This window comes from Neodiprion lecontei, chromosome 5 (genome assembly GCF_021901455.1).
Source record: "Neodiprion lecontei isolate iyNeoLeco1 chromosome 5, iyNeoLeco1.1, whole genome shotgun sequence".
Classification (NCBI taxonomy): Eukaryota; Metazoa; Arthropoda; class Insecta; order Hymenoptera; family Diprionidae; genus Neodiprion; species Neodiprion lecontei.
In genome coordinates this window covers 24,331,473-24,358,392 of record NC_060264.1, presented here as the reverse complement: position 1 = coordinate 24,358,392, position 26,920 = coordinate 24,331,473, and the positions used below count along the sequence as shown (strand labels likewise).

Sequence of the window (26,920 nt, the reverse complement as noted above, 5' to 3'; positions counted from 1 at the left end):
CCATTTTCTGTCTTTTCGTTCTGACGTCGGTTTTCCGTTTTCCGCGATTTTCCCATCCCCGTACTTTTTTTCTTCAGTGTTTCTTCCCGACGGAATTCCGAAAACGTCACGCCTACGTCTTGCCTCTTTATCTCCGCGGGGAGAGTCGATGGAAATGGAATGTAGTTGCCCGACGAAACATTTACAATTAGATTCCACTAATGAGACCCCATAATTGTGCTCAACCAGGCTACGAGTAGAAGACGGTGGGAGGAGAGAGGGAAAAGGCGAAATGGAAAATGGAAAATGGAAAGGAGGAGAGGAGCGGATGACGTATATATTATGATAGATACAGCGGGGTTGAATCCGGTGGGCTTACAATTCACGCGCGCTTACGCTGGATGAAAATGGATGGAGGGAAGCTCGATTCATGGGGCTGATAACGCAAACGGAATTACGGTTCAATTTTACGCAAACACCTCGCGGAATTTATTAACCTACCTAACGCCGAAAAAATTTCTGTACATACGAGGCTCTTTATGTACGTTTCGTGCGAACTCGACTGATACTTGAGGGGAGAATCAACTGAATTAGACGAAAAAATTTCAGAGAGAAATGAGGGAAATAACGATTTTTATTCTACGTAAAATAAGCGTTGAAATTTCGAGATTCACACTTTATAGTCTGTCGCAATTTTCTGACACGTTTCATGGTATGAGAATTAATTATTCGATCAAACCGAATTTTTCAATATTTATTAGATCATTTTACAAAAATTTATCGATTCGTAATTGCAGTTACTTATGTGTAATTATGTATAAATTACGTACATATATATTTGTTGAAAAATTCAACAAATGAATTGCATATTTATTGGACATTTGAATAACTTGATATTCTGAAAATGTAATCAATAAACTGTCCAAAGCTAACGTTCTAAGTTTGCATACAAGTGATAATAATCGGTAGGTATGTAAATCATCAACCGTTAGATAAACCGTACTATCAATCGTTAATAAAGAAAATCAAATACGTCTCAAACCGAATAGCAAGAATATTGATCCGTCTTGCGTCATCTTCCGTCGTTGCATCGTTATAACTACAAATACCGAAGAGAAAAAGGTAAAACGGAATGAAAATCAAAGAGGGAGAAAAAATGCAGGAGCAAACGACAACTTGCGTAGCTTACAGGTGTTACGTTGAAGTCTAGTGAAAAGCTGATACTGCCGACGTCGCGGGGGGAGAATTTTTATTTTTTATCTTACACGTTGTAAAGAGGAAAATAAGGATGGTATACAGACAACTTGGTATAGTCAGGAGACATCTGCAGACTCTCTTTTCACGTAGTTTCGCGAAGCTTGCTGCACTTGCGAACAACTCGCACAATATTTCCCAGCAGATTTATCCTCTTTTATCAATGTCATACATTTTTCAAATGATACTATAAGCACACGGAATTATAGTCCGATATAATCCGATATAATTTTGAAGAGTAATTTCACTTCGATATATTTTTTTTTTCATCAGATTGTTCTGATGCACTGTTTATTTTTTTTCATTTGCTGTTTTCTCAACTTGTCTGAGTACAGAAATTTTCGCAATTTTTTGTTTGAAGAATTGAAATATTCCGCAGCCGGTGCCGTCTGACAAATGGAAGGCTCTAAAAGTTTCGATTTCTCGTTTTATTGTTATTTATTTTTTTGCCCTTCCTCTCACTTTTACTCGCATCGTTCCAGCCGGCTCAGCTTGTAATAGAATTAATTAAGCACGTACACGCTAAATACACTTCGTTATTCTACTCCCCAACGACTACAGGGACCAGACGATGGTTTCCTCCACCATTTTTATTCCCCACATTTCTCTTATGCTGTTTGTATTTTTTTTCCGGTTTTCTTCCGTCGTGTGGAGAAAATATTAACGGGCAAACGTTCCGGTGCCGAAATGCGTAGGTAGGTTCATTTAAATGATTTACAAACAAGTCAACTTTGCTCGGCATTTAAAACGAAACGAAAATCTATGTGACCTGAATCTTTCAATCGCTTATCACTTGACGTTTATAAAGACATCGATTCGGGACAGAATTTTTCGCACATTTATACAAGCTCACGTTTCTTCTGTGAAGTCGCAGTGAAAAAATACGAGACTTCGAAAAAAAAAAACGTTTAATGGTATTCAACTAATAGAAATTCAATTTTGGAATAAGCAATGCAAATTAATTTTTTAAATTTCTTGAGAAGGTCTAATTATCACTGTGGTATTTTTTTTTTTTTATCCGCAATGAATTCGAAATCTTGAGAATGAGATCACAAAAATGACCGAACATGCTAACGATTAGTGAACTAATTTGAAAATAAAATTCGTAAGATAATATGTTTCATAGTTTTTTTTTCCAACATGTAGCATTAAATCTTAGATTTTTGTTGAAAGTATCAAATGTTTTTCATTCGAGAGTTGATTTAGGTTAAAGATCATGAAAACTGGAATTTTGTCATTTATAATTCTGGAAAAAAGAAACGTATCACCAAATTGTGAAAATGAATTTGCTAAGGATTTTTTCCCAGCGAGAATTGAATTTTCTTGAAAATAAAATAAAAAAGAGGGAAATGACACCTGATCGGTTTCACTTACGACGATTTCTGATCGTATAACTGTATTTTCATTCAATACATCAAAAATTACAGTCGCACTCGATTCGTTTACAGAAAAACGCGCAGGTTCTGTTGAAAGCATCTTGAAATTTCACACGTAGTATTTTCAAAAATAAAACAGAAGTGGAAAAAAAAATGAAGAAAAAGAAGTAGAGATAAAAAGAAAAGGGTGGCAGAAAGGCTTCAGGCTTAGGAAAAACAGAGTCGTATACATGAAGCCTACCGGAAAAGGTTTCTTTTAAGCGAGGTCGCAACGAGGTGGACGAATATATATTGATATGTACATAGGTAAATATCCATACATATGTACCTAAAGCATAGGCTCGAATGAAAAATCTGAAGAAAAACACCATGCGAGTTGTTTTCTACATCATAAAACGAGAAAAAGCCATGTGAAAACAGCCTTATACGAGTTGCGGGGTTTCGTGGACTTTTCTGACCGACACAAGGGTTTTGAAAATTCGTTATTCGCAAATTTTCGGACCTTCGAATTTCGGACTCTGAGTTAACTGCATTTACAAGTTTTGGAGAAACATTTGCGGGAGAAAAATGGAAAGAGCGTTAAAGTAAGTTTGACCGAATATTTTTCCAATACATCCGAGTGGAAAATTGATCTTACGAAATAGAAAGACGCAAATTTTTCATATTCATTTGGTTTTTTGGTTTGGACAGTTTGCCAGAGAAGAAGAGAGAAGAAACCGTGACAAATACCGTGAAATATTTTTTGATCGTCTTGCTGAGGGTCAATTTATTGGGATGTTATATGTATGTATGATAAATTCTTTCCTCGGATTGTTAGGTATAGGAATTTTTTTATTAATCGTGATGATGCAACGAAGAGCGTGAGAGAACTTCGAACAGAAGCTGGATCAGAATTAATATCCAGCTATACGTTTGCCAGCTCGTATACAATGAAAGTTAATCGAGTTTGGCAGATCTCACAGTAAGGGAAGGCGAATTGTGAAGATATCTAACGAGGGTCAAACCTGCCATTTTACTTTCGGTTTCTCCCTCGACTTAATCTAAACTTTTGCAATATGCTAGTCAATTTTTTTAAATAACTCGTCAGCTCTCAGCCTCGTTTGCTGCGTGATTACGGAAGTATCATTGCACGAAACGATAGCTTGAAGCTTCAATTAAACCCGAGTTTAAGATTTTTTCAACCCCTTGCAGGGGGAGAAAACTTGATTAAATTCAGGCGAAAAGATTGCGATCAACTTGTGCAACGCTTCAAAACAAATGATCATGCTTATAGTTTTGAAACTTGAAAAGAATTGTAGAAAATTTAATACGCAGCCATGACCTTCTTACGAGAATGACTCTATGTTTAACTATTCGTTTGTTCTTGGCGAATGTTTTACTTTATGGTTTTTCAATCACCCACAAGGTTTTGAATGCTGCATAAAGATTATGCGATTGTGTTAAATGAAACGATGAACGGAGATGACAATCTTTGTGAACCTTGAATTTATTGTTGCTTGAAAGAAATCACGCTAGAGGCGATTACGGTAACCACAAACATAAATTTTCATTCTATAATTCACCTGTTCGGGGAATTTTACAGGTGATGAGTGTTATTTCATAAAATACAAAAAATGGTGCTTGCGTTAAATCATACTCTTTGCAATCGGTGTTTGTTTTGCTTGGAGCCCAATCGATCCTAACTACGATCCACGAATTACTTATCATTCCAATGATCACCTGGTCAATAATTGTTTCAAACAAGTCAAACATTTCGGTGAACCATGCAAGGTCTTTTTGGCTCTTCAAATGTCGCTGTGTGAATAACAAACATTCATGCAGTTTATTTTTATAAGATCAATACCGAGTTCCGTTTTGACATTCAGAGCAGGATGAATCTGTAGTTGCAGGGTGGTCGTGACGTGCCGCGAAATAGGATGGTGCAGAAATTAGCCAACAACCTGCAGGTGAGAAGTTTGAGGTGAGTAGTTACGTCGGCGTCAATTCCATACACCAAGATACACGCGTGTGTGCACGTATCGCTATGATTTGGTCACGCGGAACTAACCTGATCTGATTAGCGTTGTTGAGTGTGTGTTGCGCACGTCCTGCAGTATGTGCCTGGATCACATACACAGTTCGGAATTCATGGGATTGAGATTAAGGTGTCGACGATATCCAGTCGGAATTAAGCACACGTATTACGAACGAGTCTGGAATTCTTCCGATGGTATTAGGACCAAACAACCCAGAAATGATAACCCAAACAAAAATGACCTATGAAAGACATACCACATTTAAAAGTTAATTTGAATTAATTTAAAAAAAAGTTACTGTAACCTTTTGTATTCTTTTGTAATCTCTTGTAATTTTGTTGTAATTTTCGATGCTGTTACCCATTTCAAGAAAAAGTTATACCTCCGAACCTAGTTTTTGAGTTTATTTTTAAGAGATGAGAGTTCCTTGCGTGAACATCGTATTAATCCTTGCCACATCCAAAAAATATGGGAAGGTCATTTGTATAACGACGCAAAAGCGTTGGTACAAAATCTCAGATACGATAACCTTTAAATTGATGCAAATTATAATTTTCGTAATGTCGTAAAAGGCTCAGAAAATCGAATTGCAATATCCTAGAAGAGTTAATAAGTCGAATCAAAGTACAAACCAAGAAATATCATTTAAAATATCTGATGTTGTATTCGATTCTATTGTAAGATAGAAATTTTGCAAGTGAAAAGGTGCGTCCGATGCACCGGTTTGACATTGGGCGAATTCGCTCACTTATCTTATTTGATTATACAACATTTTTGCGAATCCAGTTTGAATGAAAATGAAACTCCGCGGCTTTTTGTATGATCGAATTCGAGTTCCAATTTGAATGTGGCGTCTGACAGTTCATATTGCAAAATAGCTGATGTAGTGAAGAAACATCCGATCTTATAAAAACCCGCCAGACTTGATAACGTACGACAATTTTCCGGTTTACTGAATCTGAACTTGGGAAGAAACATCCGCGATGAGGCACTCACGCTTTCGATCTTGATGAAACTTTGCAGGAATGTTAATTAGAGGAAGAAAATAATCAACAGATATTTTCTTATACCCGCGAAATTTTAACTTGAGAAGTTGAAAGCTTCCTGCCAGTCAGTCGTCAGTTGTCATTTTGGTGTTTTCGAAGTTGCAGAGTAAATTTTTGTTGGTACGTTCCACTTTAATGCACTTGGCGCAGGGTTTGAATATTTTTATACTACAGAACGGCGGAATTTGGGAGGAAATGAGCAATCGGGTCATTTGAATAAAAGTACAGCAATTCCGAGAGCAATCTAACAAAAAAAAAAGACCTAGCATAAAAACACTCACGAATTAAGACGGAAAAGTTCGACCAAGCTAGTCGATAAAAGTAAATTTATTCAAACAATAATTAGGTAAAATCAAAATACATGAAACGAAAAGATTCACAGGACGTTAAAACCTCAACTTCTAACCTAAAATTAGTCCAACGCACATTAAATAACCATTCGCAATTGTCTGAGACTAAGTGAGCCCTCACTTAATACAGGAATCAACCCTGGAGGGCAAATCTGAAGGTGCAAGAATCAAATCGCGCTGCGCCTCAAAACTACCCAGGAGCGCACTAGGCGCCAAGGAAGTTTTTGCATCCGAGGTGCTTTTTGGGAATATTTGTTATTCGAACTTGTTGAATTCGGAATTCTGGTTATTCTGATTTTCACATTTTCTGATTTTCTATCCCCCCACCCCTTCCTAGAGACGTAATTAAGTCGGTTGAAACATTAGCGAAGTAAGCTAACCAGCGACGACGAGCAAATGAGAGAAAGAGCGGAAGTGAAGAGACGAGAATAAGAGAAGAAAGAAAAGAAGAAGGAAACAGCCTGCAGGGATGGAAAGGAGAGGAGGAGGAGAAGGAGGAGGAGAGTGACTCGCGGAACGAACTCCTTGACGAAACTTTAGCGGTATCACAGAAAGCAAATAAATTTATGAGCAAAGTTAAAAGCATTGCAAGCTCAGCAGCAGCGCCGCAGCGCGCGCCGTGTGTTGCAGAATTTTATTTCCATTTTTTTTTTTTTGTTTTTTGTTCTCCATTCTTTATTTCTTATTCCTCGCTCTCTTCATCCTCTTCTGCTTTCGTTATTACCTTTTCTTTGTCTTTCCTCGTTCCCTCTTTCTCCATTGCACGCCGCTCTCTTCCTCTGTTTTTCTGCTTTTCGCGGATGGCAAATGGGGTTATTTACGACTCCCGAGCGCCAGCGTCCTGCAGCCGTCTCGCACACTTCGTTGCGTTTATTTTTTTATCCCCGGGGTTAATTGACCGCAGTATAAGCCCACCGTCCCTTTGCCCCGAACATCATCTGACAGCGAAATCTCGGATTTGAGACGCGAGACGCCGTAGGCCGATCACAAACTCCGAATATAGCCCCCTATTCCCCTACCCCATTTCAGTAAGGTAATTTTTACCATTCTGACCCATTTCCCTGCATTACTATGAATATGTGTGCGTTGTGAAGACGGAAATACGAAGTTGGAATGAATTCACTCGACGCTACGTTCGGACAACTCTCTGAAATTAATTCAGAAAATCTTTAGACGTCATGTATGAAAAACAAAAATGATACGGTTTGCAGGTTGAAAAACGAGACATCACCGAAGAAATTATTTCGTCATTGGCATAACGAATTCCGTGAAATATCGCAGTCAATTAAAAACTATGTGAAAGTATTGAAAAAAGCGTTAGTACGACATTCCATCGACAGATGGCGCGCATGATCAATATGGCTGCCGTTGACACGTCACTTCGAAACGAATTTCCGCTCTAAGATAATTCTTGGCACCGTTTGGCAATCGAAAGACGTCCAATCCGCAACGGAACGTTGGCAAGAAAGTTTTGGTCTCAGTTTCACCGGCGAAAAGAGCCCGGTGAGGTTGGAATTCACCGAACGAAATTCGACCGTAACCGAATACGCTCGTATTTCCGAAATCGTTTCGCTAATAACCGGAAGCTTCCATAATGGATTATCGTTATCCGTATAACTGTTACATTGTCGTTTTATCCGACGAAGAAAAATAAGCCTCCATGACTGCCCGGAGACTTTACAAGTGCAATAGTCGCTGGATTAATTAAACGAGAGCACCAAAACCTGCGTAGCTGTTTTTTGCATAGGCTCTGTTTGCCTGCCTCTTGTCTGCGAGGCGGGCTGTTATACTTACTCTCTGTACAAACCTCACACATACAGAGCCGCATATCTGCAGCCCACTTTCCCATACGAGTCGCGAATGCATGTATATTTAAAGAGGCCCTGCAGAGGCTGGCTCGACTTCTGGGGTTGATGCCTCGTAGGTACGGAGGTGAAAAAATAACGACTTTGGGTCTGTGTGAGCTCGGATCGCACCGAACGTGCTCAACGTTGGTATTATACTCGCGTGCTGGTTCCGAGCTCTGAAATCATTACCAACACGAAGCCTGGTTCTCGCCTCCGCCTCGATGTGCCAATAATTACTTTGTTTATGGGCTTCTTGGAACTATTTCATCGCCCCCGAACAAAAGTAGGGGGATTACGAACGGGGTGATAGAGAAAAATTGATAACACCGAAATTATCTTCCCGATGCACGAATGAATCGACAAATTATTCCTTCGCCCGTGGGCTTGTTTTTTTTTTTTTTGTAGGCCGTCGCCATGATAAACCAGCGGCAACGACGCGAGGCGTCTGCGGATGGCAATCTCGGACTGTTACTTTTTATCACCCACGACGTCTGTTTACGAGGGTTGGTAGCTACTTGGTGGATAATCAACCTCCTGATTACACGGCGATGCTCTATGCTTCGTCGCCGTGCGATCCTCGGAATTTCTTTTCACGTGTGGAACAAGCAGTCCATTACTAGTGGATGTTGAATCGCGACGTTGTATCGTGACGGTAAGTTTGATTTCACACCAGGCGAGGAAGAAAATATTATTTCTGCGAAATGTTTTTTTTTCTGCATAGAATACCGACGTTCGGTTGGAAAGTTTGGATAAATCTTATTGTTAAAATCAGATGTTAACAATTGTTGGGAATAAATTGAAATTTATGAAGAAAGTGAATTTCAAATACGTAGCTACATTTAATCGAACAACGAATTTGTCACGTTTTGACTAATTTCGCAATATTCAGACTTCAAGTTCAAATATTTAACTTGCGTAAAATAGAATGAGGAAGATCGACGGTCATATAATGCGAAATAAATGTCCAGCATTGTACAGAAGAAATCAGTGAAGAAGTTGGAATGAAAGGAAACTTCAGTGACAAATACATTTCTTTGAAAAGTTCTGAATCGTGAACGCTTTCAAAGTTAGTCGTAAACTCTCATTCCACATTCAAGAGACTTCCTGGCAAGTTTTGAAAAAAAATTTCAAAGCACTTCCCCATTGTAAATGTGTTTTGGTAATTTATGAATGATCGAGAAAATTAATGATCCTTTTCACGAGACGTTTTTTTTTGGAAATCATCTCTTCTCTATTCTCTTTTCCTTCATTGAAGCATGTAAACAGAATTAATAGATTTCTGAATGTGTCACAGGTGAAATTCTTTCTACCGAGTGCGAATTCGTCAACATTTTGTTTACTGTTGAAAAAGAAAAAAAAAACTAAAACAGAGTAAATGAATTAAAGAAATGAGTGTTTAATACATGCAATAATTATCGACAGCGTACCAAAAAAGAGCGTGTGTGCTATCCACTTTAAATTGCGTCGATCCAAAATTTGATAGAGTTGTTATAAAGTATGATATAAGAGGGAGAAGTGAGATGGTGATCGTTTTAAAATAGTGACTCAAGCTGACGTGATGCCAATATACTTGGGTGAGGCATAACATGGTTCAGATTTTAGACGGTAATCCGCGATCAGGTTCTATGAACGTCAAAGAGAGAATTTGGCATATAATTTAGAAATTCATTCCAGAAGATGAGAATGGCTGGCAGATTGCCTGAATCCTTTCCCTAAGACCCTTATCACCTTCCAACTTTGAAGCTTTAACCTCGATGATCAGCCGTAGAAGATTCTCGAATTTAACCAACCACATCGAATCTCCGTTGATTAGATGCAATAATCCTGATTCTTTCAATACGTCGAGTGTAGAAAATAAATAAATATGTAAAGTGCCGTGCTTGAGTAATAAAAGGACCGTTGCAACAAATTTTCAGAGACACGACAATCTAGTTTATAGAATTTTAGTCGAATGTTGACAAAGTCAGATGAATCAAAATGCCTCATTCAACAATTTTTTTTTTTTTTTTTTTGCAACTGCATGTTTGGAAAAGCAATAGTCTGACAATTCTGAAATTATTCGAAATAAAGAATATTATTTGAATATAAACCAGTTGAACAATTTATCTGACGTTAGTGTAAGAAACTTGTGTAATTCGATGAAAGTTGATTTCAACTCCACGATATTTTTGTTTCGAACAAGCAAGTTTTTTCTTCCTGACAGATTTCTTAATGAATTAAATCTTCGCGTTCCCAAGGTTATGATATTCGAATTTTTGAGCCATCTCCATTCTACACTTTGTTTCCATCAATTGGACACAAATCGCGATCCTAATTCGCTACGAAGATTGTTTAAACATTAAAAAAAAAAAAAAAAAATATTGCGTCATTCTCCATCGTCGTCGTAAGTTCATTTACGGACTATTGTTCGATTGATCTGTCGGCTGGGAATTTTTTTTTTTTTTTCTTCACCACAAGCGACGTCGTCTCAGCATCACGGCGCGATCAGACGCCGGAGTAAAGCAGAAAAAAGTCGGTACCGCAATCCTTGAAACTCCCAGCATCTATCAGCGTCCCGCCCCTAATCCTTGCCCTGTTCTTTCCTTCTTTTCAGTTTTATAACTCGCACCCGCCACCTTGTCGACCTCTCGCGGAATGTTGGCGCCTTTTTAACAGCCACGATTCTACCTTTTAAACCGTTTTTATGGGACTTTATGAAAGTAATATAAGACGCGCCGCGGGGCGGGGGTGGGGCGGGGGTGGGTGGGTGGGTTAAAGGGGGTTACGTACTGTGGTACCTACGGTGAAAAGAGGCGCTGCTACCACCGCGAAGAACTTTGCGGAACTGCGGACATCCTGCAGCAGGAGTCGTGAGGTTCATTCAACCGTTCTACAATCTGAGGACGAATTACTCACTGATTCTACGAGCGCGGGTTTTATTGAGTCTAATTCACGACACGATGAACAATCTTGTCCAGACGTTGTTACAGGGTTTACTTCGGAATATTACGAAATGTTGAGTTAACACGATTTCAGTATCTGGAGATAAACTTTGTGGCGGATGAGAGGGTGGAAATCCAGTCATTGGAATCCGCGATTCTTTAAATACAATATCGAAAGAAAATATTAGCAGGGTCAAGATCAAGTTAATCACTGAAAAATACGTCGCGTTTTTTTTTTTTTCTTTTTCTATTATCTCTTCTAGATTCACACTGATCTGTTGGATTAGAATCAAACTGTTAATTTGAATTTATTGGCAATTTTGAGAGGTGTGCTATTGTTTAGAAATATTTGTTGCATTTCGAAAAAAAATACATCCTTGCAGGTGTTGATCTGAATATTTGTCGCGACGATCGTGTAAAGCATTTCTGCCCCGTTAACATGGGTAAAATTTGAAAAACGAAATATTTTATCCGAGTGATTATTATTATCAACAACTTATTCGAGAATCTACATTTTTACTAACAATAAGGTGGAAAGAAATCTACCTTCGGCGATTTGTGCGTGAATTATCGCAAATAAAATGAGCCGTGACCAATAAAGATTGGACAAGAAAACGTAGTTTTGGTACTGAGAAAATGGTTCGTAATTTTGAGCTGGAATAAGTGTGAGTTTGAAATTTTTTTTCGACGTTAGAGAAATCAATGCGCCGGCTAAATTCACCTTGGTCAACTTGCTCGACCATCTTAAACCAATGAATCAGTTTCGCTACATTTCTTATTTTATTTTGACACGTTTTTTCACGACACGATACCATAACATGAAGAAATTTAACTCTCGAAATTTTGTCTTAGCAATTTTATCTTATCAATTTTATCAAACTAATTGGTCTGCGTGATCTTGAAACTGGAAATCAAAATGCTTCAGCTTTCTTTCAATCTTCAATAGTACAGTAATGCAAAATCATCTCTTTAAAGAGAAAGAATTTGCGATTATCTTTCCATAAAACCATTTTTCGACGAGTATGAGATAGTCGAAAAGTGTCCGAGCTTTTCTTCCGCTTTGTATACGAATATTACAGAGAGACCGAGAAATCGTGTAAATGTGTAATGTTTACACAATACAAGTACAGTGTAGGTGTGTAAATTCTGTTAAATTTGATTCGTCGTCGCGAATCTGAGGTCTCTTGTTTTGCAGATTGACGAGCAGGTATTCGGGTGAAGATTTTCACTCGGAAAATGTTTCAGGCGTTGACGGGTGATTGCACGGGGATAACAAGTGAGCCGAGGTAGATTATTTCAGCTATTCAGTCTTAACTCTCGAGGATTCGAAAACACGAGGGCTCAGGGTTAAGGCTTTCGGCGATTATTCGCAGTAAAGCAACGGGGCCCGGCAGGGGTGTTACAGAGAAGCTTTGAAAGAACAGGAAGTTGGTTCGCAAAACAAAAAGGCTTATTTAACTTGGCCCGAGCTAATATTCGCGTCTTTTTCAACCGGGGTGAACAAACTTCAGCGAACAAATTTAATATTACTGTATTATGACCTGCAGCCTCTGCCCCCCACCCCGCCTCTCCCTTACAGTCTCCGATGCCAAAGAGCTTCCATAACCGAATTAATGAACATGCGGGGCTTAAAGCTGGGGCTCGGTGTACCGACTTCATTAAAAACAACTGACCTAAACGCGAATCCCGAGTCTTGCCTCAACGCCGCGGAACCGTCGTAATGAACGTTGTATGAAAGGTGAAATGAAAAGAAGAAAAAACAAATGGCTCGCAAAATTTGGTGGAACATATGTAATTGAAAAAATTCTATACCGAGAAAAATTTCACTTGTTACTGTAACTAGAAAAATTCAGTAAAACAGGTACCGTTGAAAAAACTGTTTGAATATTGTTGGAATTACGATTTATCGTTGCACAAGCATTAAATTTTCGCAACAGTTGCAAGAAAATATAGTAACAGTGATCGTAACGAGAAAGAATAGCAACGGATACCAGACTTTCCGGTAACAGCTAGAAAACTAATTTTCATTTTCTACCTGGAACTATGAAAAAATGAAAATAGTTGAGGAGTGAGCGGTAACTGGAACTAAAAATTTCTCAGTGCACTGTTCCACCAACCAAGAAACGTTCGGCCGTCTACCCATATGATCGTGATAGCGTCATTTATTAACAAAATTATTGTAATTTCTGGTTACCGTCTAGCGACATGAATATATTGCATGAAAACAGTCTCACGATGGCTCAGTTCACTCCTCATTGCAGGAATAGTAACACGGTTAAAAAGCCCCCACAGTTTGTTGACAATTTTTCGGGATACGAGTACCTTTCTTGAATTCCGCTACAAAAGAGCGACGCACCTCTGAAGCTTGGACCCTTTCCTTTCGTTTGTTTGTTCGACGTAGGAAGAAAAAGCGTGAATTTTCTCGGTCGGTGAGGGTAGGAGCACTACATGACCTTAATTCACGCGTTAGATCAAAGACCAAGCGATATCGCGGTCAGACACGGTGTAAAGTTAGTCGGATTGCGGTCAGGCAAAATACGTAGGTGTCACCACGTATGGCGCAGCAGGGATAGTCCGGCCGATTAGCTAATTGGGCGTGTAAGTCAGAACCGAATACGTTATACGGCTGTAAAACAGTTCTGCAATTGCGTGTTAGTTGGAGTGAAAATCGCCCCAATTTCCCATCGCGTTGCCTGATCACTATAGAAATTACGTTTCACGCCCCGCGTAATTGACCGATCAATTAAGTACAACTATGTGTATACAATTTAGCAGAATCTGCCTGGTAATTGGGTACAAAAAAAAAAAAGTCAGCCAAAACAAAGAAGACAAAATCAACGTACGAAAATTGAAATTCAAGTCGATTCAGTTACGATTTCTTCTTTTTCAAATCTTATTCTCAAGGTGAAAAGTTGTTAATTTTGATTTCAAACGAATGATCAGTCGAATTTCGAAAAAAGCTCTGGGAATTATTTTGCAATACGCCCAAAATTGCTAAAATTAATTACTGACAACTGAGAATTCCTAATTATAAAAATTGAATCGCAGCTTTTACGCCTTCAAGTTATAATCATGTACATACCTAGATGTATATGTTTTTTATACTAGTTTTTGTTTTTGTTTTATTACATGCATGACGTATTTCCGAGGTTTGGAATTTGCATGAAAAAATCAAGGCAAGAAGAGTGAAAAATGATACAAAATGTCAGTCCCTTTTCCACTTCTCTCCTGCTTTTCATTTATATTTTCCACCTTGATATCGTTAGGTACACGTTGGAAGTAGTAGAGTGTACGTTTTTCAGAGACGACTGACATTAATTCGAGGATTTTCGGGGAGTGCGAAAAATAAATTGGTTTACATTTTGTGTGCAGAGTCTCGGTACTTGTGGCGTTTGTGTACAGACAAGAAAAATGCTTTAGAATCATCCGATCGTTATAAACCTTCGAGTTCGATCGGTCGGATGGGCAAATGAACGAACGGGGAGTGAATCCTTGTTATTCACGATTATCGTCGTGAGCCGCGAACAGCTGTACACAAAACACAATATTGGACCGAACAAACAATCGAACCAGAAATGCAAACCCCCATTTCGCAAACAAATCTGCGTGTAATTTAACCCAGATCGTCGATTAATTAACATCTGTGACGTGCTGTTATAATTATCCCACGTTCGACGGTCAGAGCTTGCACAAGTAAAGCAACCGTGCCAAATTATCCACTTGCGCAAATCTGACGTGGCGACTTTGTTTCGTTCTACTTTACTTCTGTCCAAAACGTATTTTCAATCCTTCGTATCTCAGCCGAAACACATCGTCGAGCTAAATGTTAAATGTACGCTGTTTCGGACTGAAAAATAATGATGCAATTTTTTTTTTTTCTCCAATAATTTTGAGCAATGTTTAATCGTAAATGAGCTTGTGAGTCACGGGATGCAAATAAGGAAAAGACGAAAACAAAAACGAAAAATAAAATGAGAGAATCAGCGGAGCTTGAGGGGTGGTGAAATATGGTTTCGTTGAGGCCTGAGCTGCTGGGACAGGGAGAGACGGGGCGGGTAATAAATATAGCGTGACAGTAGGCAATTGCAGTTCAACTCAAAGTTGGTAAGGGAGTGGTGGCGATTTATCCACGGATCTACGTACACCCTTGTCTGTATTATATACGTACACATCAGAGGTAGGCAATAATTCGCCTAACCAGAGGAAACCTTCCCGGTTATTATGCAGTCTATGTGTTTCGATCGCGTGGTGCCGGCGCCCATCGAATATCCCTCCTACTATTCGTATGTATATATAATAATATATATATATATATTTATATTAGGGTGGTCCTTAATATGATAAAAAAAATTTCTTCTTCTCTCACCCCTTAAACTGACTCGAAATACTAAAAAATGATTTTTAAAGGTGAAATCCGCTTTTAATTTTAACATTAACCCGTGCCCGAAAGGTCCTTTAAAGGAGTTAAAATATATTATTACACACACACACACACACACTCATGAATAAATAAATAAATAGATGAATATTGCCGGAACAGAAACTACCGTTTGTTATTTAATCATTTCAATAGAACTACGTTGAATAAAGAATATGTGTATCGACAAATTCTTGGACTCTTAAAAGGCAACAGACCGAAAGATCAATGTTGTTTTTCACACAATTTTGAGTAACAACGATGAACTAACACGACTGTTAGTTGCGACTTCATTCTTCGCACGATTCAAATCTTTGTTACAATTCAGACGATTTCAAATTTTTATCAGCACGCTCGCAACTGTCACCCACTATTATAATCATGTGCGATTGTTTTTCGATACTTGGACCAAAATTTTTCGAAAAATCGTAAATCGCGATGAGCTTGTAATTTGGAATTGATGTTAAAAATTTTTAATCTCAAACTCGTTCAAAACTTGACAGTTGTATAATTTTTCACAAAATTATAATTCGCAGAGCGGGAAAAACGGTGAATCATATGTGTTGGTAAAAATGCATAAAGAAGATAAGAGGATCATACGTAAAAAGGTGGGCAATATTTGAGAAAACAAATAGTAGTCGAGCTTCACGGTCTAGTGGTTCCCATTTTACCGGCTGCGCTGAGCTTGCGACGGTGTAATAAAATTATTATTACCGCGTTGCGAACCGACGGTAAAATAGAAAAAGAAGAGAAAAAAAAAAGAAAAAAAACTGGCTGTGGGATCCGTATGGGTAAGAAAATGCTCACGGAAAACTGCAGCAGAGCTTAAAGCTGCAAAGAAAACATGCGCACTTGCAAGTTGTACGTACAGTAGATTATACATGGGGCGTGTCGTGTCAAATCACCAAACCTGTAACTCTGACCCTTTCGAATTTTATTCAAATTTCTTCTCGTTTACGGTCTTCATCGCACAATGGAAAAAAATGTAAAGACGTTATTATATTGCCTCAAAAACGGTAACATTTTTTTCAATCAATATTCTGAAAAATTCGGACGAACTTTATATTATGCAATGATAATTTCAAGAACAAAACGAGAGTGGAATTTTGGTTTCTATTTTCCAGAGAGATTGATCAGATTTTTTTGACGCGTGTTATTACCATTTAAATTTTGAAAAATCTTTGTAAAAATCGTTTCTAACAAAAACATTATTGTGAAAGTTTCTGTAGGTTTCACATCGACGAATACCGTGTATGAAAAGAAAAGAAAAGAAAGAAGGAAAGATTCAAAGTAACGAGGGTCACGACTCGGATGATTTGGCATGGAATGCCCTGTGTCAAATACACCGGCAGTGTAACTTTATTAGCTAGGCTCAGCGCCTTGAGTTTAACGCGAGAAAGTAACGATAAAACCGTAGAATTCATGCGCTCTAAAAAGTTTAACCACTGCCTCACGTGACAAATACGAGAACAATATGTCCGTATAATATAACCAGACCGGAAATACCTTCAGCGGTGCAATGCCGTCTTCATTTCTCTTCGGAAATGACAGCGGCGCGTATTTAAGACGCGAGGACTGATTCACCGGTCTTAGACTAGCGTCTAGCCCAAAGGCTGTTAAAACTTTTACAACATGCCATAAACCAGAGTCACGTACCTAGGCTTGCTTGCCTTTCTAGTCCATGGCCGTAAATTTATAGGCTTATCACAAATCTGTAACGGGGGACAAAATCGCGTTATATTTTTTCGGGATGACCGGATGAAAATCTCGCGCGAATCAGAGAAGCTGTATGAAATAAATTTCAATGCAACAATGAAGTATTCAGTGATTTTTATTTTTTTTTTTTTCTATTTTGTTGCACGAAAATTCTCCAAGTCTATTGACAATTTTTGGATCACGTTTTATCTGTAAAATATAATACAACTCTTTACGCTGGAGAAGCTAATTACCGTGAAGAGAATTTTGAATGACGGGTTAGGTGGAGATAAACGCTAGTTTTAAGCTTCGAGAGTTAAGCACAGCTTGTGGCTAATTTTCAGACAGTTACGGCGGAGTCGACGACTCGACGATTATGCAAAAATTGATCATTTGTCAAGGGTTATCTGCAGTAAAGTAAAAAATTAATGCCAGCCTCGTCAGTCTCGAGGGTCGCAAACTTCTGAATTTTCTTCTTTGTAGGCTACGCGATTTTTACGAATGAAAGGAAATTGCATCCATAATTTAAAATGCAAGTCGTTCGCGTAATCAAATTTTCTATTCGACCAATTTCTTTTTCAACTTTCGTGAACATTTTTTAGGTACGCGTTCACAATTCGTATGAAGAATTTGCCAATACATGGTTTTTTTTTTTTTTTATGCAACTGACGCAAGATTTTTGGAAATTTCAACGGGTTTTCGTATAAGGTTCGTTCATATAAAAATTGTTCGAGACAAATTATGCATTTTAAGGCGAATGAAGAAACTTCAATCCAATCACGAAATTAAATAAACACGTTTGTGAAAATCCGAAAACGAGGTTTTTCTCTGAATTTATATTAAATCGGCTTGTATAATAATAATTAATTTCTTTACCAGCTGCTCTACAGTTGACAATTTTAAAATAATCATCTTACCACGTATAAAAATTTAGAAAGCTTTGGCAAAAACTCGCGTACGTGGGCAGCAAAGCGTGAGATTTTCTTCTTTTATTCGTCGACGAAACGAAAGAGCCCGAATCGCTTTTATACGTCGGAAAATATCGCGTTGTGGATAGAAAACCGAAAATGAGTAATCTTCCGGGAAATCGCGGGCGTGGGTCACTTGAGCACGGATGTGGTTCAATATGCGGAGGCGGTTACGCTTTGTGAGATTCGGTGGGTGCTTGAATAAATTGCAGGACAAAGAAAAGCCTCAAATTCAGCTGTTCCCGTTTTATTCAAATTTTTAGGAAGGTTACAGAGACGTCCCGGCTCAGTAGCGGATACCTTTCGAATCGATCAATTGCCGCGGAACGTGGTCGCACCTCGAAAAATCGCTCCGCGGATTCTTATCGAGTTTGCATTAACCTTACCCTCGTTTCGTACGATCCGAAATTATGTTTCACTCTTTATTCGTCGAATCTATCTCTTCTCTAAAAAAAAAAAAACCTCGCTTGACTTCATTTTTCTAACCATTTCGCTCGATTGTAAAACAAATTTCTCAGTTCTCAGAGAAAAACAAAGTTATTGTAATCAACGCGAAAATAAAATGTTGAGTTTTTACTATATCAACGTTTTAAGGTCCGGAAAATCACCCCCAAACATTTGTGGAAAAGTTTTCTTGTACGACGATATCTTGAGAACGAGTTAACGGATTTCGATGATTTTGGCCTCAGTCGACGCAAGTTTTCTAAACTGCAATTGTTAGATTATGGGTCTGATTGGTGCGGTAGTTTTTCAATTATTTAAATAATAAACAGGCGAAAAATCAAATGAAAATGATATCTCAATAATAGATGAATTGATTGATTTTACTTTTATTAATTGACTGACTGACGGCAGTTCGCTGGGCAGATATATTATTATTTTTTTTTTTCTCTATAAACTTGGAACCTGCAATGCGAAAATGGGAGATTCGATGGCCAGTGCACGCCTAGTCCAAAGCCGCCTGTTTTATATACTTGAGAAAATGTTATGGTCGTACGAGAAGGATATTTCGTATACATTATTTTTTTTGACCTCTCAAAATTCTTACGACAGTCTCTGTCCCGGAGTCAGGTCACCGAGAACGTCTTACGTCCCGGACTCGACGGGTTCGTGGTACAGAGAACCGTGGTTACGGTTACAAAAATCTTTCAATCCCACCCGAACACTCTCTCATTCCGAAGTTGACGATTCTTTACAATATGGCGTGCACGCGTGTCACACGCGGTTGTCGTAACACGCCGCGATGCATCGAGATCCCTTGATTCGCGATCAAGGAGCCAGAAATTCGAAATGCAGCGCATGTGCATACCGCGCCACACGCCGGAGTCCCAACGCGGTCAGACGGACATTTTTAGGTCCAAGCCGCCGCCAATAGCTCATCGATCGTGACGTCAGGGGCTCCGGCAGACATACGCAGACCCGCCTCAAACCCAAAAACTTCGCTACAGTTAGCCGCGGGAGCGGTTAAAGCTTTCTTTCAACGGTCGATTCGATACGTGCGATCCGCTCATGATCAGACGCCGGGATCCCTACGCGGTGACACGAACACCTCGGTGATCACACCGCGGAGAAGCAGGCGCCTCTGATATCAATCCGCGAATACTCATATTCGACTCGAAAATTGACGGACTCCCCCCTCCTGACGCTGTTGCTTCGAAATCGAAATCTACTCGATGGTCTCGAGCACTTCTGGCCGTCACCGTGTCTGGAGCTCGAATGAAAAATTTGAAGCCCGGCTCGCTTCGCTTCTGCCCGATTGTAGCGCCCGACTCCAGTGGCTGATCCAAGAAACTTTTGACTGACGATACAGGGTCCGTTACTCCTACAAATCTACCGCGCGTAATTCAACTTAAATCTATATCTATAGATACCGCGACAGAGAGGTTTTTATTTTATGATTTTAACTAAACATTTGTTCCTCTGTATTAACGTGAACGTGAACGTAAATTTTTATGCTTTTTTTTTTGTTTTTAATAAGGTTGATTTTAATTAGTTGGTGACAGTCACTTATGATTATAGAAAAATACCGCGTGATCACATTTGGAGAAATTATGTTATTCTTTCGGAATTTTTGTACCAATTGTACGGAACTTTATACACAGCGAGTCAAACGTTTATGACATTTTTGAATAATTATGAGGAGTTTTTTCCGCAAAGTTTTTATAATTAGTTTTTTGTTTGAAATTGGACTTGCACTAATTAGCAGGGTGATAATACTGCCTAGGAGGCACGTGAGCTGATTTACAATGTAATTGCGAATAAAGTTCAAGTCGGGAGAAAAACTTTTCGGTTGAAAAGGAGAAGGTATCTCGTGTGTATGGGGCATTCCATGCCAACTCGGCATGCAACTGATCTTGACCGTTTTCGATTTCATTGATTTTTTGTTCTTCTTTAAATTATTATTATATTTATTAAATTATATATTAAAATATTATTGAAGCAATGTCGGCAAAAATTTGATTAAGCCCTTCTGGTGATCGCAAAATGAATTATAAAAGTTCTATATTTCGGTTTTCTTCCTACTTTAACCTTTTCAAGTTTCGAATTTTATATATTTTAACTCTAAATTAATTTCACCCCACAGATGTACGCGTCCGTGAAAATTCGGCACTGCGACCCTTGTATTCTCCAATTTTCTCATTTTTTTTCCGCAGCCTTAAATCGCCGAATTTTATTTCCCTCGCCTTCAAACCGTGGCCGAAACTATAGACCGTTGAAAACTCTCGGAAAACGGTCAAAATTATGCAAATGCAATTACGGCTAAGTAACCGGATTGTTGGAGGAATCAAAATATTTGCTAAGAGGTTGGGTTTCACCGGGAAATCATTCCGAATTACACTCATAGCCGGTATATCGATCCCCCTCCGCAATCCGTTTAAACTAATTCCGTTGAGAAAGGGCTCGGATATAATATTTTCACGGCGTCTAACCGCCGGAATTGCGTTTAAATCATTGCCCTATATTCGCACATTTCAACCCTTATAGGTATAATTGTTATGGAATTCCGACAAGACGCTGTTTCCTGCTTTTTGTTGGCACTTCATTTTCGCCCACTTATCGGTACGTTCCATTTTATTTGTCAAACCCAATCAAGATGGCGCAAGTCAACGTCGCGGTTGCTTCCGTTACATCGAACCCGCGTAACGATTTTTTAAACCTATAAGCCAATACGTAACGAAAAGCAATTAAGAGTCTCGATATTATTTTTAGAGGAGCACTGTTTTTTCATTTCGATATCAATCCTACGTGCCTGCCGATAAATCCATCGGCTAACAACGCGGTAATTTAAATAAACGGGGAACGATGTTTGCGAAATGAACGCGGCGAGACCAGACTTGCGCTGTTTCCTATTAAATATCCTCATATTTTTTGTATACCGTATTTTTTTTTTATTTACGCAGGAGTCGAGGCATGGATGTGGCCTGAATCAACATCGGTTGTACGTAATGAATTTTTTCAAGTGATTTCATTACTAGACATTTTTTTTCGTCCAGAATGATTGAGTATCGACGACAATCCAACGAGTCGTTAGCCATCTACGTTATTCCAGTATCATGTAGGTACATAAAATTATTGCAAGTAATATATTTCAGACTGAAGAATTAAACATAATAAGTTAACCTTTGCGAGAATCAGTACCAAAAACGTGCCTATCCCCAAAGTCAATTTTTTTTCCGTACGACCATTCGCTTCGTGAATTCCTGTTTGCCTATTCACAGAGAAAAAAGAAAGTTATTGTAATAACCCCGAAAATGAAAAACTGAATTTTCACTAGATCTCAATGTTTCAAGATCTAAAATAATAACTCTAATTATTTTTAGATGGACGTATGTGATCATATTTTTTACCCCACTTGATCACGAATTTAAGTCTTTTTTTTGTACTCTGAAGTTAGAAATTATATCTTGAGAACAGATCAACAGGTTTCGTTGATTTCGGTCTGAATCTACTCGAAACTTTTTAGGTTAGAACCGATTAGATCTTGGAGTCGATGAGTTTTTTGATTTTTCTGTTACTCAAATAAAAACGTCGTAACAAGTCATAAAATGAGATATTTCACTTGTTAATGTTTTACGAGTTTAAAACGCATATCCGAGCAGAAAATTCTTGGGCTAACCGATCAAGGTCAGACAAATCACTCGAGCATAAATTTAACTTTTTTCACCTCAAAAACGGGACAAAAGTGGCATATTTTCGCCAAAACGGATTTCCGGCAAATATGAGGCCAATTTACAAGTTCCAATTTTCAAATGAATATCGCGGCCAGATTTGAGTCGGGAATAAAGTTCCGTATGTATCGCAGGAATGAAAGTCAACGATGGGATTTTCGGACTCACCGACAACGTTGAGATGTACAAAGTGGCTCATGTGCGGCGTCGTCGAGACTTGACACTCGTATATCCCGCTATCACGATGCTGAGGATACTTTATTTGCAGCGTCCAGTCGTCAGTCTGAGCCTGGTGGATCGCCCTGAAACGCTGGTCACTCGTGTAGGTGTAACGACCGACCGTTAGGAGGTGGATGTCCCTGTGTCTGACCCAGGACACCTGGAGTGGCGTCATCTGAAAGCAGAGTGGATAGAAAATGAGAAATAAATATAGAATGGAAAATTGTTTATCTTGTTACGTTTCGTTGTACGACAGTGGAAATAAATGCAACTGGTCTGCCTGAAACAAAATTGTGGTAAAACAGTTGGACATGGTACTAAAAACAATTGTTCATTTATTTATGATCATCGACGAGGCAAACAATATCATTTATAATAGAAATAGAAAATTAGTTCTTAATCCCCCTACTTCGCGCAGACCAACCAAATTGATCTGACAGTTTAATGTTGAACGAGAAGAAACGTTAAAGTCATTTCAATATTGTCGTAAAAGGGAATAAAGAATAATGACAGTGAGGATATCGGACAGTTAGCATTAAAATATGTACGTGAAAACGTCTAGTAGTTCGGAGAAGTTATGTGTATATCGGGCATTCCGTGACATCTGGATAAAGATTTTAAGTCGATGTCTCAGAGTGGTATTAGAATTTTTAGTATGAAAGCACATGAAGAGAAATGAAATCGTAATTCGTTTCAGAATTTTTCGACCCAGCGTTTCCGCAGTATAATTTGAAAGGATTTTTCTGAATTTTTCCAGATTTTAGAAAGTGGTTCAGTTTTTTCAAGTTACAAATTATAATTTTAGAGTAAACTTTATACGAATAAATATCGCTTTATGACCTGTTACAAATAATTCCTTTCAATCCAGTGCACAAATAAATTTTAATACTACGAACCGTTTTTTTAATCTAAGAATTAGGTAATACTGCGCAAAGACATGCAGCAGAAAATCATTCAATTATCTAAATAGCGAGTGAAACGCGAAAAACAAAGAAATCGGAATGAATAAAACAGGTCTAGGGAAAAATAATTTATAGCCACTCTTCCGCACCCGTTTAATATTAAATATCCTGATATTCGGTATCAATAATTCAAATGTCCGTATGCAATAAAAAATGTCATCCTATATCATTACCTCAATGTTATATTGATTTTCCTGCACGCGTTGTGGCGGATCCTAAATTTAACCCGCGTCGAACACGAACATCCGAATCGCCTTATTTTATTCAACGCCAGTTTCTGCCCGAGAAAAAAAAAATGAATAGATGTAATTTGATTTGATTAAATCTTATTGGATTCAAATTTTGTCTTTGTTCAATCTGATTTATAAATTACACGTTGCTACCACAGATTAGATCTAATCACGTCTATAAATTACACACCTATGTCAGTGTTCAATGTTCATTAAGCTTGAAAGAACAAAGCGCGAATTTAAGACAAGAATCTTCAGCTGCTGGGTAACGAAAAAGATTTCTTTCGAAAGACACTTACAATTAGAGAGAAGTCTAAACATTCTTTCGATTTGGGATCAGTTAGTCTTTCCCAGCTTCTTAATTCATTGTATTTGTTTTTGTTCTCGTTCTCGAATTGTACATAATATTTTACTTCAATTATAAAACGGCTCCATCAAACATATATATATATATATATATTCAGATCAGATAAAATGTAGACGAAATTCGGATCTCATTAGATGTAATTAAATCTCAGTACATCAGACCGTATCTATTCATTTTTTCTCCGTCGTCGAAATGTACAGTCGCTACCACTTGCTTGTAGGAAAAATAGGACAAAAGCGAAAGATGATTAAACAACGGTTAAAAAAAGGTTGAATCTCAACAGAAAGAGTTGAATGAATATTGAAGCAAATTATTTCTCAACAATTTTGAATTGTACTCTGAAATGATTTCGGTGTATAAAAATTTCGGGATCCAAGCACGAGCAAGCCCGGCGGGCGTTTTATGATATGGAACATTAATTGCGCCGACGTTATATACGTAATATACATCCCATTGTGCAGACTCGTCTGCGTGCGCTTCCACGCCCGCCCCTTATCTCCGGTTAATAGGGCTACTTTGCATATTATCTCAAAGTCAGGCCCTTGTGAAGCGCACGAGAGGGAGCCAAAGAGCCACGCCGTACGCCCTCCGGCTGATAATTAGGCTGACTGAGTTGCGACGTGTAAACATACTCGCACTTTGTAGCGAGTCGACCCCTGTACTGTCACTCCCTCTCTATGGGGTTGTTTTTACTCCCTGGTTTTTTCATCTTTTTTCACCTCACCGTACGAGAGAAGAACGAGAAAATGAAAAATAGAGAAAACTAATAGGTGGACACAAAAAGCTCTGCTTTTCAGCTCAGGGTATAAAGTCACATCAGGATTTATCAACCCTTTCAGAATGAAATTAGATCTAGCTGTGGAAGTATTTGTTTTTCCAACGTATTTCGATTCTGTATCCTTTAACCAATGCACCTCATTTGTTTAAAAATTTCCTAAACCTCCATTAAAAGTTATCAGACGAAATTTTTTTGATAATACGAAGTTGTCAAAACAAAAAGGATTAAAATATGATGTAAAGGAAATTTGAAAAAATTTGCTCGTTTGTACTGGCCAACATTATCGATGATCGATAAAGCAGACCAGTGTGGGGACAACCTCTATCGAAATAAAAGGGTTTGCGTCTGAGCCGTGAAGCGGTTTAATAATGTCGGTAAAATGTCGGTATCGGAATCTGTACGCAAAACCGACCTTGTATATCTGCTACAGTTGTAGCAATAACGAAATTAGTTTTTTTCCAGAAAACAAAGGTCAAGCGATTGATCGGAGTATTAAGTTAATGGACAGAAGCGTTATGGAAGAGTGATGAAATAAAGTCTAGCCACGAGCGAAGTGTCTTGAATAAAGTGAATTAGAATAATGAGGCAGGATTTGTGTGCGATAGTGAATGTGTTCAGGATTTTTTTTTAGACATAAGTAGAGCGCGGGAGGTGATTTGCTGATCGTCCATCATTCAGATCGGAATTAGGGTACGTTGTACATAACGTACATCATGTGGAATTCACAAATGGAACGGAGCGCGAGGGAAACGTTGAGCCAGTAAATGAAAACAATCCTTCAAATGATCAATACGCGGGGAAAATGTTCCCCGAAAATCACACCAACATTCACTGATCGACGAAGCCTGATATCGCTGACGTTGGCTCGTCAGTTCGATCCCTCCCAATTGTGAGCTTTTGTGTAGCTTGCGTACTCGGTAAACGACAATTGGTCGAAAAAAATCACGTTCGATTCACCCGCGATTTTGAACGTGAACGTCGACAGAAGTTCTTTATTAATTGTCACCAACAGTCAAGTTATTATCAAGGAAATGATTCAACACATTAAAAAGTAAAAATTTCAACAATACATGTGAAAATTAAACAAAGACAATTTAAAAATTTAAATTTAATGAGTGAATAATTAATTGGATGGATGAATGAATATACGATTTGATGAACGGATATTGCTAAAATGTTTAGGAAATATAATGAAAGGAAATAATTACAATTCTTGTATTTAAACATGACGTGAAACATCTCACATTTAATTTTGATTATATCTACCCTTAATTTTCAGTATTCTCAGTTTCAGAAATATTTTTGCTTTCTTTCTAGACTTTCCAATTTTCGAACTATCAAAACAAATCGTCAATAATAATTGAGCATCTGATCGAAGAAAATGATACTTGTGAAGAATAATTTTTGGAATTTTTATGTAAGAACCCTGCTTGGGTATTCATAGAGAATATAAAATATGAACATAATTCGATATAGCTTCAAATCCTAATAATAAGTATATTATACAGGAATGAATAATTCATTCGAAATTGATTAATTATCAGCAGCTCAATTTTCGAATGGTGCATTTAAGACGCGTAGCTTCTCAAAATTCGACTAGACTTATAATTTCGTTTTTCCGATACCCTTTTAAAATTCGGTATACCTTACAAACTCGAGTTTCATCATGTTGAAAGCGATACTGTATACTATACAGAAATTTTCAAAGCGTCGATCGGTACGTAATTAACTGGGTGAAATTGAACGAAATTACCAGGGTTTTAAGTGAAGAGAAGGTAATGTCTCGGAGTCGTAAATATTTCACGAGTAGAAGGTGTGTGTGTATATATATATATACACACACATACTTGTATACATATTGATAATTATATCACTTGCGTTTATGGCTCATTACGAAAGTTCATTACCGTTTTACGACGGAACACCGAAGACCGAGTCGTCAAATGGTTCGTTTGCTGTAGATAGAAACCTGCAAAGTTGCAGAATTGAAAAAAAAAAAAAAATCAATCATCGTATTAATATTCACCGGGTACATTCCCTTTGTATTTGACAATCAAATGTGCCGATTTGATGATAAATATCCTCGTCGTCCGGACAGATTATTGACTTTTACTCACTGTTGGTACAATTGAATTACTTGAACAATTTCACGAATCGAATGAATTACAAACTTAGATGTAATTGTAATGTGGAAATAAATTGCGAATATCAGAAGCGTCGGGATTGGAACTTGGAACCGAGTCTCGATGGTTTGTTTCAATGTATAAATACGATTTCATTCTGCAACTCGATATTGTTTTCGCATAATTATTTTCCAACGCCTCAAG

The 26,920-nt window shown here is 38.1% G+C and overlaps 1 protein-coding gene across 5 annotated transcripts in view; it reads right to left on the bottom strand.

Annotated features, from left to right (window-relative positions):
• LOC107221596 (protein turtle homolog A) overlaps positions 1 to 26,920 on the bottom strand; it is a 413,977-nt gene that overhangs the window by 63,062 nt on the left and 323,995 nt on the right. For all 5 annotated transcript variants that reach the window (XM_046739373.1, XM_046739374.1, XM_046739371.1 and 2 more), the window contains one exon: positions 22,206 to 22,431. In XM_046739373.1, coding sequence (XP_046595329.1) covers positions 22,206 to 22,431 — 226 coding nt within the window. The remainder of the gene's footprint in view (positions 1 to 22,205; positions 22,432 to 26,920) is intronic.